Raw genomic sequence first — 18,727 nt, forward strand, 5'->3', positions numbered from 1 at the left:
TTCATTTACATTGAAACATTATTTCTTAGCAAATGGGCATAGGGTATGGATCATATGAAAACGTAATCAATCAGAACATTATTGAGCTGATTAAAAAACTGTCATTACACTATGACTATCTGCTTCGGGAGATCCTTAACGTATGAAGAACTGTGAGACGGTGCTTTGATTTCTCTAAGCTAGCATTGCTATCAACTCTCTGCCAAAAGACCCGCCCTCCTCTGACTCTGATTGGCCCTGAACCTGATGTTATTAAACAAACCAATCAAACCAACAATGGCAGCGAGTATTACCCAATCAAGGGTAGAATAGGACGAGTCTTCACAGAATGCGGGTGTTATGATTTGCATGTGATGATGCATTTAAGACAACTCGGAAATACGGGACAAACCGCGTCCCGTATTGATTCAAAACGGGACGCGCTGTTTATTTCACAAATACGGGACGATTCCGTATTTTAAGGGACGGGTGGCAACCCTATGTATGACATTCTCAATATAATTCATAATCCCACGTTTATACTGAACAACGCGTTATAGTTATTGTGTTATTGAGTTACAAATGGTGTACGCACACGCACAGAACAGAGAGGCGGGGTGAGCAAAGCTCATTATCATTTAAAGTCATATGCACTGAAACGGCGTGCTGAAAACAGCTGTTTTTGACCAGGTAAAATAAGTGTTTTCTTACAATACTAATGAGAATTTTTAATTAAAGTATATTACAAACTTTTAATTTAGACCCTAAATAATCATATTAGCTTGTACAAAAATGGCATTATGACCCCTTTAAGTAAAGTTCAAGTATGATTTTAAGTATACTTAGTAAGTGTACTAATGTACTAGTTGTATACTTGTAAGGGTACTATATTTCAGTACTACTTGGGACTATATTGACCCATTTTTAGTGTATAAAAGTATAATTTTAAGAATAATTTGTCTAAAGTAAACTTTGAGTATACAGCTAGTTTACAACTGTGTTTTTCGTTTTGCATTGCAACTATACTACAAGTGAACTTATAGGGATACTGATAGATTACTAGATAAATACTTGTAGAACATTTTTTTTTAGTTTATGAAAGTACACTTTTAAGTATACTCTTAGTAAACTAGTTAGTTTTATACTATTTTCTTTAAGTGAACAATGATCAAAACATCACTCGTTTACAATTAGTCCAAAATGCAGCAGCACGCCTTCTCTCAGGGAAGCGTAAATTTGAACACATTACACCCGTTTTGATTTCGCTTCATTGGCTACCAGTTAAATTTAGAATTGATTTTAAAGTTTTGTTATTTGTTTTTAAGTCATTGCAGAACCAGTCTCCACAGTACTTATCTGAACTACTACATCCGCCCACACAATCAAGCTCACTCAGATCGGGGGACTCTAACTTACTATCTGTCCCTCGCACTAGACTAAAAAATAGGGGTGATCGCGCTTTTGCAGCCATTGGACCTAAGCTATGGAATAGCCTACCGGCTTATATTAGATCTGCTCCAACTTTGTCAATTTTTAAATCTACTTTGAAAACGCATTTTTTCTCAACAGCTTTTATCTTGATATGTGTGTTTTATGTGTATATTTTTATTTGTTTTGTTTGTCTTTTCGGCCTTGTTAAGCACTTTGGTCAACGCTAGATGTTTTTAAATGTGCTATACAAATAAAATTGTATTGTATTGTATTGTAGCATAGATGGGGTAGATTGCATCCATCAACACTTCAAAGCTTCACAGTCGTTACCTTCTTCCTGGCTCGACATTTCATTCGGTAACGTTTGGCAGTTTTGATTTATACGCTGATTAATGTCTAATGATCATGTTAGATTATATTTGTGTAACCAATCTTCAATCGAAAAAAGAAAGCTTTGTGATCCAGTTTTCCCTTTGAAAACATTCCAAAAACAATGCTTTTGTTATATTTTACAAACTTCTGGAAACTTTTAGTGGATTTGTCCCCAAACTTGTAGCAAGATTAGCTACAGGCTAAAAACAGGTACACCTGTACTGCAATCTCCTTAAAAGCCTCAATTATTGAACAAATTCACATAATTGCATTAAATTCAAGAAACGTAAGCCATTTGTCCATATGTTTTTACAAAAGAGTCAGAAGGGGTGGCAAGTTGTTTCATGCTGAAAACAACAACAACAAAAAAACTTCCAGGCTGGTCTGGTTTGCTGGTTTTAATGGGGGTTTAGACATTTGTCAGACTGGAAAACCAGCTTAACAAGTTTAAATCAGCTTAGACCAGCAAAACAGCTGGTTTAAGCTGTTTTCTTTTCAGCAGGGTTGCAGTTTCTTCCCAAAAACCCCAGGCAGGAAGCCCAGCAAAGTGTTTTCCTATAGAGCAGGTAGCCTACACCTGTGACACAATCATGTTTGAATCCCACCGCAGGTCATCTGTAAATTAACTCTTCTGTCCATTGTGAGAGAGCCAAAAGATACCCGAACAAACTGCAGTGTCGCCTGTTTACAGCAGTCCCACACCACAAGGGTCCGTCAGGCTCAGTTCTTCTTTCTCTTGTCTCTGAGTCGTGCCTGTTTTCCTCCCACGCTGCTTTTGGCCTTGTGAAGAACTCCTTAACGGCTCCGGGAATGTCTTGTGAGTGGTTGCTATGGAGGTTGTTTTCATTCTGCTGTTTGCTGGACGCAGCTGCGATATTGATCCGACAGAACAATAAAACACAACTTTTCTCTGTGTACTTGAGAGGTACTTTATTAAAGGTGCGATGGTCTCCTTCAGCACGAGAGAGAATTAGAAGGGAACAAAAACGAAAGGAGCCATGGCTCCAGAGTGATGAGACGTAATGGATGGATGAGGGTGGAAATTGGAGGGAGGGGGGGATCTTTATACTTGAGATTGTACTATCGGAGGAAAATAGACATGGACTGACATTAAAAGCCTTTTTTTCAAGGTCAAAAAGGTCAAACAATAAAATTCTATATTATTTTGTCTAAATAAATGAAAAATAAAACACTAAAAACTAGAATAGTTGCTTTAATGCTATAATGTGAAATTAGCATTTAAATGCTAAATAACAGTCCCTCCAGAAAAACGTGATTATGCGATCACATGATTTAGTGCATAATCAGCCAAAGTCATGCGGGGGCCGCATTTTTTCAATTACGCCGCACTTTCGCCGCATAAATTGCCGATTTCCGTGCAAAATATGCGGGGCTTGCATGATTTCATAATCCTCGCATTTTCGTTGCAAAAAGTCACATATATCTTAGCAGAAAGTTGAAAAAATGTTGCGTTTACTTCACACAAGAGCAGCCATTTCCCATGGGAACGTTATGAAGTGACGTAATTACGCGACGTGAACATCATCGAAAAGCTGTAAAACAGGAGCACACTTTTATTTGATGTGTTTATTAAGGTCTTGTAACGCGTTGTGTCGGGAAGAAAAATACATAGGGATAGCTCACAGCCTCACGGAGGCGATTGGCATCTCACAACTCGCACTTTATTCCCAAATCGAACTCGCATAACTGTCTGTCACACGTTCTACCGTCCACATCGTGACTTAATAAAGAAAATAAGATAAAAGAAGTAGCATCAAACTGAAATTACCCGCACACATGGGGTGTTCGAGGCGCATGGCACATACAATATAATACTGCAGACAGTTCAACAGGGGGCGCGCAGCTCTTAAAGGGGCCACACCTTATTTCCACTCGTTACAGTCTGAAATAAAACATCACACTTTCTGTGATGTAGTATGCTTGCTTATCATAGGAAGTAATAAGAAATGACTCTTTACATTAAGGTAGTAGCCTATGAGAACAGGTTGTTGGGGGAATCAATTTTTTTTCTCTTTTTCATCAAACCGCAGTTTTTGCAAGTTCCCGCAATTTTTGTAAGTTCCCGCAATTTCATCGCATAAAATTGCATAAATATCTCGCATATTCCATCGCATTATTAAAGAAAACGGGCCGCATAATCAAGATTTTTGCCCGCAACAATCTGCGTTTTTCTGGAAACACTGAAATTACATGATCATCTTGATCATTATTTTCCTGTCTATTACTGTAAAGCTGGTTTGAAACAATCTGTATTAAGCGCAATAGAAATAAAAGTGACTTGACGACAATATAATGTAGAGTATGAAAAATAGATATACATTTGAGATTCGTTTTGAGATTGAAGATTTAATAAATGATTTCTTTTTAAAGAGTAACTTTACACATTAGATGACAGAAAAGGTCATCTAAATGTAAATAATAGGAGGAAATGAGCAACTATTGAATTTCCAATATCAATCTATAATCGCTATTAACGCCCAATGATCAGTAGGGTATCAATTTGTACATCCCTATAGTGGAAAATAGCTACTTTTTAAATCCAATTTTTATTTAGCAAGTATGCATTACATTGATCAAACGTGACGGTACAGACTTTTACACTGTTAAAAATACATATTTCAAATAAATGCACTTCTTATCAACATTCTATTCGTCAAAGATTCCTGAAAAAAGCAACAAGTCAGCTTATTAGAATGATATTTGAAGAATCATGTGACACTGAAGACTGAAGGAATAGCCACTGGAAAATCAGCGTTGCCATCACAGGAATAAATTACATTTTAAAATATATCAAAATAGAAAATAGTTCTTTTAAATTGTAATATTTCACAATTTTTACTTTTAATGTATTTTTGTTTAATTGAATGCAGCTTTGAGCAAAAGAGACTTCTTTCAAAACATTAAAAACCCTTACCAACCCTAAACTTTTTATAATAGTTATATATACATGTATACTGTATGCCAGTAACATCCTGCACCCTTGGTGTGCCCTTCAGAGTGAGCAGGGCATACTGATGCTCACTTTTAAGCAAAATTCACCCATTGTGTGGCGTGTAAAATACAAGGAACTGTCTGAAAGTGACAAGACAAGTTAATAATGATCAAGGCTACTAGTGTGGTGGGGCGATTGAGCCCGTGGAAACTGCCTTCCAGGAGCTGCCTCGCTGTTTACAGGGCGCGCACCGGTGGTGGTTTATTTGTACGTACAAACAAACACATGTGCACAAAGACACACAATCCTGCACAGTCTCCCCTGGCTTTCTTCTCAGTCATTAGATGTCAGCGAACAGCCCTGAGGGAGACGCTCACCTATTTCTATCAGCTCTCATTAGGAGCAGGGAGGACATGAAAGAGCAGCTGTTTCTTGCCACTGCATGTATATGACAGGAAGGAGGGACCCGACTCGAACTTCTCTGACAATACAGCACTGAAGAGGAGGAGAGGATATGTCCTCACTTTCTTATTCTTTCACTCTGTCTTTCTACTGTGATAGCTTTCGGCTGTGTGAGCACTAGAGTGGTGTATAATTTCCCTCAAATTACGGATGCTTGACTTTGAATGGAAATTGATGTCAAAGGGACTGTGTATTAGACACAGTGCACTTAACTTTTCCTATGAAAACAATCCAAAAAGCAGGAACTACGTGGTGGTTGCTAAGGGAAGCATCACTATTGTCATTGCCCAAATATCGAGTTGTAGATTTGAACAAACCACTAAACCTTCCCTTAGTATTTAACTCTGTATAAAATGCCCCACAATGCTTGTGCTTTGGACATGAAAGATACTGCAGATCATGCCGCTGGCTGAGAAAATGTGTGCTAATACTTTTCTAAGTGATCAGACTTGGGCCATTTCTAAGAATCAAAACAGAGCTGTTCAATTTGTAACGGGTTCTCACATGAAGTTTTACTGGGTTTTGAGGAAAATAAGGTTTGTGGTTGACATTACTGACAGATACTTCCACATTTTGTTGAATGGAATAAAAATGAAATACCAAGGCTGTATCTATTTGATCAAAAATACAGTAAAAACAGTAATATTGTGAAATGCAGTACTTTTGCCATTTAAAATAATTGTTTTCTATTTTAATATGCTTTAAAATGCAATACTGTATATTCCTGTGATGGCAAAGCATTTACTCAAGTTTTCAGTCTCATATGATTCTTCAGAAAGCATTCTAACTTGCTTATTTGGTGCTCAAGTAACATTTCTTATTACTATCAATGTTGAAAACAGTTGTGCTGCTTTATTTTTGTGCAATCTGACCGTTATTTTAGAATTCTTTGATTAATAGAAAGTTCAAAAGAACAGCATTTATTTTAAATAGATTTCCTGTCACTGTTTATTAAATTCACAATTTAATGCATCCTTGCTGAAAAAAGTATTCATTTCTTTCTAAACAAATAGCTCAGCTCTTATGTCTGCTGCTGACAAGTGGCGTTCAGAGTGAGGGAAGAAATACTCTGTAGTACGACAGAAAGAGAGAGAAGGGGTCATACTCTCTAGAGTGCAAAACAAGAGGCAAAAAGATATCTACAAGGAGCACTTAAACTCTAGAGCACAGAAACTCTCTTTCTCGCTATCTCTCTCTCTCTTTTCACATGAGACTCATGTTTGTTTGTTAACACAAGGTCAAAGCAGAATGAAAGACAAATCAGCACCCACCAGTATTAATGATGCACAGACATGCAGACAAATAAACACATCCAACACCATCCATCAACACTTCTGTGTGAGACATTATGGCACAAATATTTCTTCTGATTGGTAATAACTATTGCAGATAGTGAGAATGAGTGAAACTGTGAAGCAACAAAATACAAGTGCTTCAGCTCTGGGTGCCAAAAAGTACACAAAAACTGAGCAATTCAATCGCTGTGGGGAGGTTTTGTCCAGGACATTATAGAACAGAAAAACACCACTGCCCATAAAAACCAGCCCAGGGACAATTACAGGCAGGTCCGAGAGGGAACCTCTGGACTTTTTCCCATTTGTGAGATTGCAGTGCTACAGGTGAACACTCCACCATAATAAATCCCCCATAATCCCACAGCAGACTGATGTCAAAGCCAGAACAGGAATCAGGGCAAATCTGTTCTTTATTACTTTTCCAATACTTCAAGCCCCCTTAACCGAGAGTGGATCTCAAGTCAACACCATCCAATAGAACTCATCTCTACAGAAAGGGATGGAGTAAAACCACTTGCCCATTGTATGATTTAACTAGTGGAATAACAGAACAGGGGTGGACAGAGTGGTTTTTATCAAACGAAACCCCTCTAAATAATCGTATCACAATTCCTTCCTACAGAGATCAACATATCTCTAGAACTATAAAATATAATTCAAAGATAGAAGAAACAACTGTTTAAAGTGTTAAAAGTGTGCAAAGATTAAATGAAAATTACTTGTACCCTTTTGGCCAAAAACTCTTACACAAAGTAAGAACAAAAACAAAAAAGCTAGATAAAAAAAAAGCTTTGGGTGTGAAGTGGCCCCAATGAATAATCAAACGTCATGCATCCAAGTAAGTGTCAGTCTAAAATCAAAGAGGATGTACAATAAATTGTATAATCTAATGAGCCTAGAAGGATTGTGATGGCAAATCTATCACAGTGTCTCTTATTCAGTTAGTGGCTTTTCTAAAAATTGTGAGCAAATAATCAGTGGCAGCGTGATTCATCTTTGTACGACAATAATAAAAATAAACAAGGTCCCACTAGAATGACATAAAAAAACGGAAGGCTTTTCCAAACACCCAACATGTTTACTGCATTTCCCAGAGAAAACAAAAACATCTGGGAAACCCCTCTGTTTCAAGCTTCCATCATCCTAGGGGGCAATTCCCAATTTCCTTCAGCCTTCTCATTCAGTGGAAATTATGAAAAATGAATGTACGCCATATGGTAGGAAAACAGCGCAAGGAAACAAGATTTATCCATGTGGAAAATCCATTTTGCCTGGTTTCCAATATACCGCAGTGCTATCAAATGAAATAGGTCACAGTAGCCGGTCCCCTTGTGTGTTTCGCTATTGTGAAACTGCTGTAAGAGAGGTCCTGTAGATTGAGAGAGTGTATATGTAGATGTATATAGAAAGAGGCTGGTGGAGGTCAGCCTCATCAGACCTCTCTGTATTTTCTTCCACTTGCTGAAGTATAGTAATCCATGTGCAGTGTGGAGGGGTTATTCTGTCGGTGGGAAAAATTGTAATACAAATCACCCCTTGCATTCAACACCACAAAAAAAAAAAAATGGCACACACTGTGGTTTATTCACTGTGCCACAGCAATCTAGTACGTTTATTTCACTAAGGAATAACCCCAGCCCACGCTGAGACACAGCCACAAAAAGAAAGTGAACAGGAAGTGCCAAAAACATTTGATTCTACCTCTTGGTTTCCTGTTGTAAACACGCATCGCCAAAACAAATTATTTTCCTCCGACATTACATTTCCATTTTCTTTTATCGTTCACCCTGAATGGTAAAACAGCACTCGAATATTGTATTAAAAAACATGGCTGAACAGATGGCATCACCTCAAAGCTCAAACAGAAATATTCTGCAAAAATCTGCAGAATCTCACTCTGGACATCCATATACAAAGGATGGAAAGGTGATAAAAATTGGGCAGGGGCACAACTAGGGCAAAACTCCCATATCTTAAGCTTGCAAATCAAGTATGTGCAAAGCTTGGTTTGTGTTGTCTTTTCATACAATTTTCCTGCAAATTTTTGGTCTCAGATGTGTTTGAAAATATAGATCCCTGAAAAAAACAAAGAATAAAAGAAAAAGTGCCAAACAAAGAAATCAGAATACACAAATCTGAACATACAAACAATTTAACAAATTTTAGGTATTTTCAATAGCACAATTTTCAAAGCATATTAAATGTGTTCTTAAAAACACTGCAAAGAATAATTAAGTTTAGTAGAATTACTTGTTACACATCCTCGTAGTTTCTTCACCTCTCTCACCAATTACGACTCAGGCCAACACCGCCTGAAGGAAAGACCTTGTGCGAATCAAAGTGGTAATATATTTCAACGCTGACCTAAGTGCAGAAGGTTCCTCGAATCACCATCAATGACGAACAGCACTCAGGGACACAGCAATGCAAATCAGACCAAAAGTTACTCAAGAGAATGTAAAGGATAACAATTAAATTTTCTGGCTATGGCAGCAAGGATCTGTATTCTTAGCTGTAAAGTAATCATTTTGCCTTACTTCTGCACTATTAGGATGTTGAAGAAAATGAGTCCTAAAAACATTTTTTGCACCTTAGGTTCCATCGTCCCTATCTCAATGTGCGTGTTATTTTTGTTTAAATGTTTTCATCTTTTTTTTTCTATAACATAATACATCAGTAATACCCAGTGTTGGGGGCAGGGGCGTAGAATTTAGTAGGGAAGCTAGGGACGTGTCCCTACCAATATCCAGTGACACTGATATATCCCTAGCAATAATTTCGATCAAAACTTAAAATATAGTTATATATTGATGTCCCCATCCCCACCAATTTCAAAATCAAACCTACTCCATTGGGGGTATTGCATTTCAAGTAACATAAGTTACATTATCAGATCATTTGTTCAAGTAACTAGTAAAGAACTGTTTTCCCCTTTATTGACTGACATCTCTCTTGTCCCCATGCTGAGAGGCATTGGGAGTGAGGAGCAGAGGCACTGAGTGTGCTGTGTAAACATGATGGTTATTGTAGTTCTAGACTTAAAGTGAGCAGGCATTTAATCATCTCACTTGCACAAAAACAGATTTAGTATTCTTTAAAGTTAATAAAAACAGTTAAATGCAAACTCAGAGTATTAAGATATTCAGAATAAACCTGCACTTTTTAACTATGTTAAATAGCAGAAATATACATTATGTATTTAAAGGAGAACTCCGGCGCAAAATGAACCTTTGGTCTAATAAAACATTGGTACCTAGTCAACCGTTCTCTGAGATTTGTTTTCATGATAATCGAATGTAAAGAGTTTTATCTCTAAAAACTGTTTAGCGTATAACGCTAGTAATGGGGGCAGTAAAAAGAAATCGCTAGTTAATACCACTAACAAGGCTCAAAATAGCCCCACACGAACACAGTAACATAATGAGGGTCCCTACATGCAAAACGAAGCATTGAGAACTTTGTAAGTGTACAGACCGTTTAATACGAAGATAAAGATAAAGACAGTCCACTTCGTGTATAAAGACAGGAGCCATCTTTGGAAAACAGTCTCGACTAATCAAACCACGAACGCCATTCATACAGTTCAGAAGTTCACTAAACTTCATACAGTTCAGCTCACTTAGCACGTCGTTCGTGGTTTGATTAGTCGAGACTGTTTTCCAAAGATGGCTCCTGTCTGTATACACGAAGTGGACTGTCTTTATCTTTATCTTCTTATTAAACGGTCTGTACACTTACAAAGTTCTCAATGCTTCGTTTTGCATGTAGGGACCCTCATTATGTTACTGTGTTCGTGTGGGGCTATTTTGAGCCTTGTTAGTGGTATTAACTAGCGATTTCTTTTTACTTATTATATGCCCCCATTACTAGCGTTATACGCTAAACAGTTTTTAGAGATAAAACTCTTTACATTCGATTAGGGCTGTCAATCTTCCTCTGTAATACTTTTAGAATTCCATTCCTTATTTTATTTAATATTCGAATAATATTCGAATATTAAATGCTCAAATTCATCCTATTATTAATATTTACGACATTACTCAGGCTTATGGATCGCCAATGCCACTATAGCATGTGGTTGTTGTTACACGTTCTGTCCACTAGAGGGATATCTAACATTACAATAAACATTTTATTCGTGCTGAATATGGTTGCAGCGCTACCGATGGTTTTCGGCTAATATCTCCGCGAAAACACCACCAAACATTCTGAAACTTATATCGTTCTTTTCAGTTCGACTAGACGGTTCCAGCGAGTTTGGTGCTCGCCGAATCCGTTGAGTTTTCACCAAGATATTTGCGCTTCACGGGCGCTTTTTTACGTTGTTAAACATTTACCATTTTTGACAGTATTGTTGTGATGATACAGCGTGGATAACGTGCACAATTGTGTTACGATTCAAAAACGTTATTGTTCATCAGACGAAACAAAAGCATTTCATTTTCACATGTGTGTAAGTCAAGGTGGCGAGAAAGGCAAGATTCCATATAAAAAAAAATTAATGAATGGGAATAGGAGCAGGCTTCACTCATTGATTAAACTTAAACTTTAAGAATGCTGGCCTGATGATTAGAATATATAACGTTAAACAGGAAAGAGGCCGCACTATGCATAAATTGTTTAACGCGTTTCGGCGCGTGCCTTCTTGAAACGCGTTTGTGCAAATAAAACAATTTATGCATGCGGCCTCTTTCCTGTTTATATATATAAAAAAAATTAAATATACATAAAAAAACCAATATTCGAATAGTAACTTCAGCATTCGAATAGTATTGATTTTTTTAATATTCGAATTATATTCGAATTTCGGAATTCGTTCCAACAGCCCTACATTCGATTATCATGAAAACAAATCTCAGAGAACGGTTGACTAGGTACCAATGTTTTATTAGACCAAAGGTTCATTTTGTGCCAGAGTTCTCCTTTAATCTCACTTTATGTATCTCACTTTTTTGTGCTGACCTTCAATGATCCAATTCAACCATACTAATAGGCTTTAAATAAATATCACATTTTTACTTTTCTTTCCTCCTTTTTTTTGCTGAAGTAAGTGTTGAACTTTCTTCTCCTGCGTCCAATTCTTCTGCAGTCCAGAATGGAAGCACAGCTGAAAGGATTGTTTGAGCTGCGCCCTCCACTGTACAGGCATGGATTTGTCTTTCCTTCAGCCTGAGGCTTATTCATTTCACTTTTGGTGTAAAAGGGCCTTTACATTTGCCAAAATTAGAACAGCCCAGGTGAGGAAAAAGAAACGCAAATGTAATGTAGCACTTTCCATAAAAAGTAACTAAGTAAGGCAATTCGTTATTTTTTAGGGAGTAACGAAATATTGTAATGCATTACTTTGGTAATACTCCACTAGTTTTGTTTTTAAGATTTTATATGTCTTGAAAAAGCCAGTTGCTAGTGGCTAAATGAGAATACAGAAGTTGTAGGAGACACTAAATGTCATAAACTTTTCAACTTGTTTATTTTAAATGAAAGACTTTTCGGAAGCTTAGTTGCTGAAGTCATGTGACCATAATGTAGTTAATTTATAGCCTAACATTAGATTTTATTTCTGGGGATTGTATTTAGGCTTCCAAATTCATTAAAAACATGTTAATTTGTGAAGATTACATTGTTGAATACAATCATAAACCTTTCTTTGTCACAGGGTTTATTTTCTGCAATAATCAAAAAGCTTGATGCAGAAAAGTTAGTTCATGCATTCATGATCTCGAGACTAGATTACTGTAATGCTTTATTAGCTGGTTGTCCTGCATCTTCAATAAATAAGCTACAGTTAGTCCAAAATGCAGCCGCTAGAGTTCTTACTAGATCAAGAAAATATGATCATATAACACCGATTCTATCATCACTTCATTCGTTACCTATAAAGTTCCGTATTAATTACAAGGTATTGCTTTTGACTTCTAAAGCTCTAAATGGTTTAGCTCCAGTCTATTTAACGGATCTTCTATCGCCCTATAATCCATCGCGCTCTTTAAGATCACTAAATTCGAGGCTTCTGGTCATTCCTAGGATATCCAGATCCACCAAAGGAGGGAGAGCATTTTCACATTTAGCTCCGAAGCTCTGGAATAGCCTTCCTGATATTGTTTGTTGCTCAGACTCGTTCTCCCAGTTTAAAACTAGACTAAAGACGCATCTATTTAGCCAGGCATTCATATAAATTTTTTATTTTACAGTTACTGTAAATTCGGCCTCTACTTCATAAACGCCAGAGGAGAACTGGCCCCGACTGAGCCTGGGTTCTCCCAAGGGTTTTTTTTCTCCATTGGGTCATCTGATGGAGTTTTAGGACACCATCGGGTCACTTGATGGAGTTTTTCGGTTCCTTGCCACTGTTGCCTTTGGCTTGCTCAGTTGGGGATATTCAAATTAAATGACCCATCATACCACTGATCAGCTCTACCAAACTTGGATGTCTTTTTCCAGTAATAAACAAACACTGTTAAGTTGTTTTGATTGATACTGTGAAGCAGCTTTGATACAATCTGTATTGTGAAAAGCGCTATATAAATATATTTGACTTGACTTGACTTGACTTATGGGAAAAAATCATTTTGGATTTTTTTCCCCATGGGGACCAGGGTGACCTTCCAGCTTTGTCTTTGTAAATATATCACCCCATGCATAATTTCTCTGCTAATTCATTTGACTTCATCAGAGCTAAGTGAGCCTGAAAACAAAAGAAGGGGTTATCTAAACCATCAAGTAGCACTGTCACACTGATAGGTGTCCACATCGCAAAACTATGGTTGACCAAAATCATGGTGGCAATGCACTTTAGTAGCACTAAGTTAAAGTGAAAGAGAATTGCAAATGCAATGTCTTACCTTTCCAATAGACCTGGGAAAGGGGGCTCGCTGGTTCTCTGGGACAAACATGGGAGGCACCAGCAGGGATCTTTTGGATCGGTAAGGCATTAAGTCCGACAGACCCAGAATCTCCTAAATCACAGCACAGACAAGAAGAAAAAAAATTGTTCAAATGTGAGGTCTTGTAAGGACTTTTACACCTAATTGAACACATGTTAGGTAATCTTTTTCCTAAAAGGACATTTAGCTGATTGCTTCATTCTGTACACTACAGGAACATCCATTGTGCTAAGTATTTGCTCAAGGGGACAATGGTGATGGATCATAAATAACCGCTTGGAGAGTTTTAACCTAGAACCTTTCATTTGCCATCCCAGATCTTTAACCACTACGCTATTATACACCACATTAGTCCCATAATGTTATGAATACTTCATAAAATCAATGTAAATCCCTTCATTAAGGACACTACAAACTCTTCAGTGGATACTTCCATATAATAACATAAAACATTAAAACAGCCACAATACATCCTATTACATACAGGAGAGTTACTGAACTACGCAGACATCTGATAGCGCTAATTGAAAACTCTAACGAACACATCGATACAAATGAGACACACTGTGCTCTTACCGAAGTCATTAAAAGTGCTCATTATGGCAGTTATGTGGTTTCCTACCTTTCCTGCTATTGCTTCCCTTATTCAGATAGAAGCTTAATTGAAAGCCACGTCCCATTTCAGAAACTTAAACTAAGTAATGTCACAAGCATTCATTCTTTGACTCTAAAATGGAATTGAGTTGAGAGAATGAGTCATAAAGAGTAAAAAGTGACAGAACAAGAGACATTATGCTGTACAGTATAAGGGATAGTGTACAGTCAGCTGGTCATTATCGCAAAATATTGCTCTTGTGTGTCTGATAATGACTGCCTAACTGTACATTATCCGGCTTATTATGGGGCTACTCACCAAATAAGAAAATACTACGACATGAAGTATTGATTGAAGTTAAAATAATTTTAGGAGCACAGAGTGATATGAGAGACATTAAATTTGAAATACAAAAAAGGTTGTGCACATCCCAAACACCCTAATTGGGCTCAGGAGCAGGACAACGAAATAACAATAGAAGAAAAAAGAAGTGTGCAGTACGCACAATGAAAATAGCAGATCCAAACTAATGTATTTAGAAGCGCAACTTTTTGGCCATCAGGTCTTCATCAGGCACAATGCCTATGTGGAATAAAAAACAACTCTCAACATTATAGAACCATCTAGGAGATCTGTTGGCATGGGTAGTTGGCAATTATAGAATTTAGTGGTCATTACAGAAAAAACTATTGACCACAGAATATCACAATTGACCAATCAGAATCAAGAATTCCCGAGAGTACAGATTTTAAGATACAGAACCAGCAATCTGAACCACAGATCTCATCCTACCTATGTATACGTAAATGCAATACATGTGTTTGGTTTTATGTGGGATCCGGCTTCCAGTTTATGGATCTCCAGTTTATTAGCATCTCAATTCAATAAACCAGCTATTCAGCCTCTCATGTTCTATTCTTTTTCCTTTGTCAACATTGGTGCAATTAGAGCTCCTAAGGGCAATTAGATGGCAGCACAAATTATATTTGTCACTCAGCACTTGACAGCAGGGAGAAACAGAATATATTAACATGGTGGCAGCGACCCATGCAAGATCCCGCTGGCCCATGTGGCACGAGTAAATGGCCCTATAATGTCTTTTGATGACCTGGCTCAAAATGCTTTCTGCAAACCAATAGGTCAAGGCTTAGCTGGTTAGCATGGACAAGTTAGGTCCTGCTGGTAGACACCAGAACTGCACCATATGGACTAAAAAACATCTCGTAAATACATTCGAGCGTTTGGGGTCTGTACGATTTTTGTAGGTTTTTGAAAGACTTTTCTTATGCTCACCAAGACTGCATTTATTTTATCAAAAACACAACAAAAACAGTAATATTTTGAAATAATAAGAACATTTAAAGTAATTTTTTTCTATTTTAATACATTTTAAAATGTAATTTATTCTTATGACAAAGCTGAATTTTCAGCATCATTACTCCAGTCTTCAGTCACATGATCCTTCAGAAATCATTCTAATATGCTTATTTGGTGCTTGAGAAACATTTGTTATTATCAGCAAAGTTGAAAAACTGTTGTGCTGCTAAAAAAATCAGGATTCTTCAATTAATAGAGTTGCAAAAGAGAGAGCATTTATGTGAAATAGAAAACCAGTGTAACATTACACAGTAAATGTCTTTATCATCTTATATATTTATTTATTCTTTAAGAACAAGAAAAATTATTGACCCCACATTTTTGAATGGCCAAGTATCTCATACAATAATTATAATAATAAACAAAAAGAAATATTTAAGACTTCGTAAAATATAAAATATTACTTGTTGCTTTTAATGTCAGCTCGGGATAAAAAAATACTTCTTAATTAGCCTTTTTTGCTTTTTCAGGAAAACTATATAAAAAAATGCTAAATGCACTTGAGAGGCAACACTGCATGAAACATTAAGACTAGGTCGTATCTTGAATATAAGTGCATCTTGTCTGCTAAATCAATAAATATAAATGTTAACTTGTTTACTCTTACAATAAGTGTGGGGGGGTGACATTTATATTAAAGATACATTTTCTGAAAACAAGTCTTAATATTTTGTGCAGTGTTGCTTCTCAAGTAAATTGATCTTGTTTCAATAATTTTTTTGACATTTAACTGGAAAAATAGACAGATACTCTTTTTTTTTTCTTGAGTTATTGGATGTGCTAGTCAAGCAGGCAACTGCCATTGAGATGAATGGGAATGAAAACAGATAATTGTTCCAAGGCATTACAGACCACCTTGTTCCCAACAAAGAGGAAACCAGTCATAATTCATAAACATTTTAAAGTTTTGGTATCACAAAAAAATCAAATAAAATTTGAGCTGACTACAGTACAGCATTAAATATGAATGGCCAAACGCAGAGATAAAATAAAAGTACATTAGCAAATCACATTAGAACCTAAATGACCCTTCTTGGTCTGACCGGACAGAAGATCCCATTTGCGAAATGGATACATCACACCACCATCTCTGGGAACAGCCTGGGCTATTAATGTGAGGAAGAGCATCTTGAGTACTTTTCAGCCTGATATCAAGATTTATGTATGACGTATTTCAGGATATTTCCCAGCAAAAAAAATAAAATAACATTTATCATAAATCCCAAAGGATAAGTCTTAATAGTTTTTCATTTTAGTAATAAAAATCTGTTCTTGAAATTAATTATTACAGGATCCTGTTGTTCTGATGTCATTAGCAGATACACGTCACTGTTTCTCTCCAAAAACTCCCTTTATTGAGGGAATTACTTTCACCATCCTGCTGTCATGCGAAAAAACCGCCATAAAACACAGAGATTAATTCAATTATCAGAGAAAATGTGGTATTAATAGTCATAATTTGTTTTATAGTGAAAAGAATTCAAAAGAATCCTGGTCTCTGTGTGTTCAGAAAAGCTTTAGATACCTTTTTTTTGCTTCACGTAAGCAGCCTTTCAGCTGAGGACACGGCGACAGCACGCCGCCACAAAGATCCCAGCATGCATCTGAACTCATTACAACAGTCAACCTATCTGAGCTGCATTTTAAGACAGAACGAGGGGGAGGGAGAAAGAATGTCACCTAGTAGCAACTGGAAAACAGCAGCTACACTGAATACATACAGAGTTTGTCAAGGCTGAAAAAGCTCAAACGATGCACTTTCCAGTCATTTTTATGCTTCTATTTCCATTTCTATCTATTTCTATTTGTGTTTGTTTATCTCTCTGTCTCTTTTGCTTCTATCCTCCAAAGTCCAACCCACTAAACAAGTATACTCTGCACAGACAGAGAGATACCCTTGACAAGCTATTTATTGTGTCCTGCTCGTATGTAATTTTTTGTTGGGAAATGGTTGGGGTCCGGTCACAAACTTTCCATTTACTTCGGAAGCACAGAGCGTTCTGTCCTTGCTGTATGTCTTTGGCCAGGCGTAGCAGGAGTGGAATGATGGGGGAATGAGAGAGGCTGGAGATTCAGTGTCGCTGGAGCCCAAAGGCTGTCAGGATGACGGAGCGTACAAAGGTGGAATGGAACGAACGGAATGAAGTCATTTGTTTGCGTTGCTCTGACACAGCATTCATGGCCAGGTAATGCTCTGCATCATCATAACCTGGCAATATCCGATACCCACTCTCAGAGATGGAGTAAACTAATCTGTTTATGTGTATACTGTGCTACCTCTGAATGTGATTCATCCAATCAGAATCTGAGCAATTCGTTTTACATTAGTTTTAAGTCTTTTGTTATTGATATGAAGGAAGTTTTTAATAATGAGTTTATTGTGAGACTTATCGTACAGTTTTTTAATCTTATCTTTTGGTTTACATGTTTTTTGCTTAACCAATCACAACAAATAAAAAAACAATCAAATGAGCAGAATTACCTTCTATTTGTAAAGTTTGTAATTACCTGGATTTTCAACAAAGAAAGTGACAACAAGTCTTAAAGAGCGAGTCACTTAGTCTTTCATTTAATATGTTCATATGTCTAATTGACTCAGAAATAATCAAGTTATTAAATCATTAATTCAAATGATTCATCCAGCAACCCGTGTGTTGCTCAGAGGCGTGCGATAGCTCTGCTGCTGCTTCTTTTTTTAGCCATTTTAATTATTAGAACAAAAATAGACAAGTAACTTGCAGTATTGTGTCTAAAATGTCAGTTTTGATATTAACCATAGTTTATTGAACTGAACAATCTCAAATGGCATGCTCCTTAAAGGGATAGTTCACCAAAAAGAGAAATTCTGTCATCATTTACCCTCGTGTTTGTATAGCTTTCTTTCTTCTGTATAGAACACAAAAGAAGATGTGGACCCCAACTTTCTTCAACATAACTTCTTTTGTGTTACAAAGAAAAAATAAGTTATTTGGAACGACATGAGGCGGTGTAAATTTCATTTTGGGGTGAACAATCCCATTAAAAGGTGCGTATTGTAGCATTAAAACTTGCAATATTATCTTTGGTATAAGGATTTGAAACTCATAATCATACCTGCATCACCTCCAGAGATTGATAAAGTTACTATATGTCCTTCAGCCACTGTATTGACACCTATAACATGCCAGAACAGCATCATAGCAGTCCCTTTGTGAAATTCACCTTGGCTGAGAGCACATTTCCAAGAGAAAGTAAGCAATATGTTCTCCCATAATAAGGGGAGTTTATGTTATTCTCATCCACTACGTACACTGTAAGAGGCATAAGTGACAGTGACGGGTTTTACGGTGAAGATGAAACATCTCCGTCAACTCATCGACTCTCCACGGTGAGCGATAGG

General features: G+C 36.9%; 1 protein-coding gene across 1 annotated transcript in view; it reads right to left on the reverse strand.

Annotated features, from left to right (window-relative positions):
* cdh13 (cadherin 13, H-cadherin (heart)) overlaps positions 1-18,727 on the reverse strand; it is a 430,791-nt gene that overhangs the window by 226,206 nt on the left and 185,858 nt on the right. The window contains exon 4 of the mRNA XM_056261289.1: positions 13,335-13,448. Within this exon, the coding sequence (XP_056117264.1) occupies positions 13,335-13,448 (114 nt within the window). The remainder of the gene's footprint in view (positions 1-13,334; positions 13,449-18,727) is intronic.

This window comes from Rhinichthys klamathensis, unplaced genomic scaffold, assembly GCF_029890125.1.
Source record: "Rhinichthys klamathensis goyatoka isolate OS25496 unplaced genomic scaffold, OSU_Roscu_1.1 h1tg000181l_1, whole genome shotgun sequence".
In the NCBI taxonomy this organism is placed as follows: domain Eukaryota; kingdom Metazoa; phylum Chordata; class Actinopteri; order Cypriniformes; family Leuciscidae; genus Rhinichthys; species Rhinichthys klamathensis.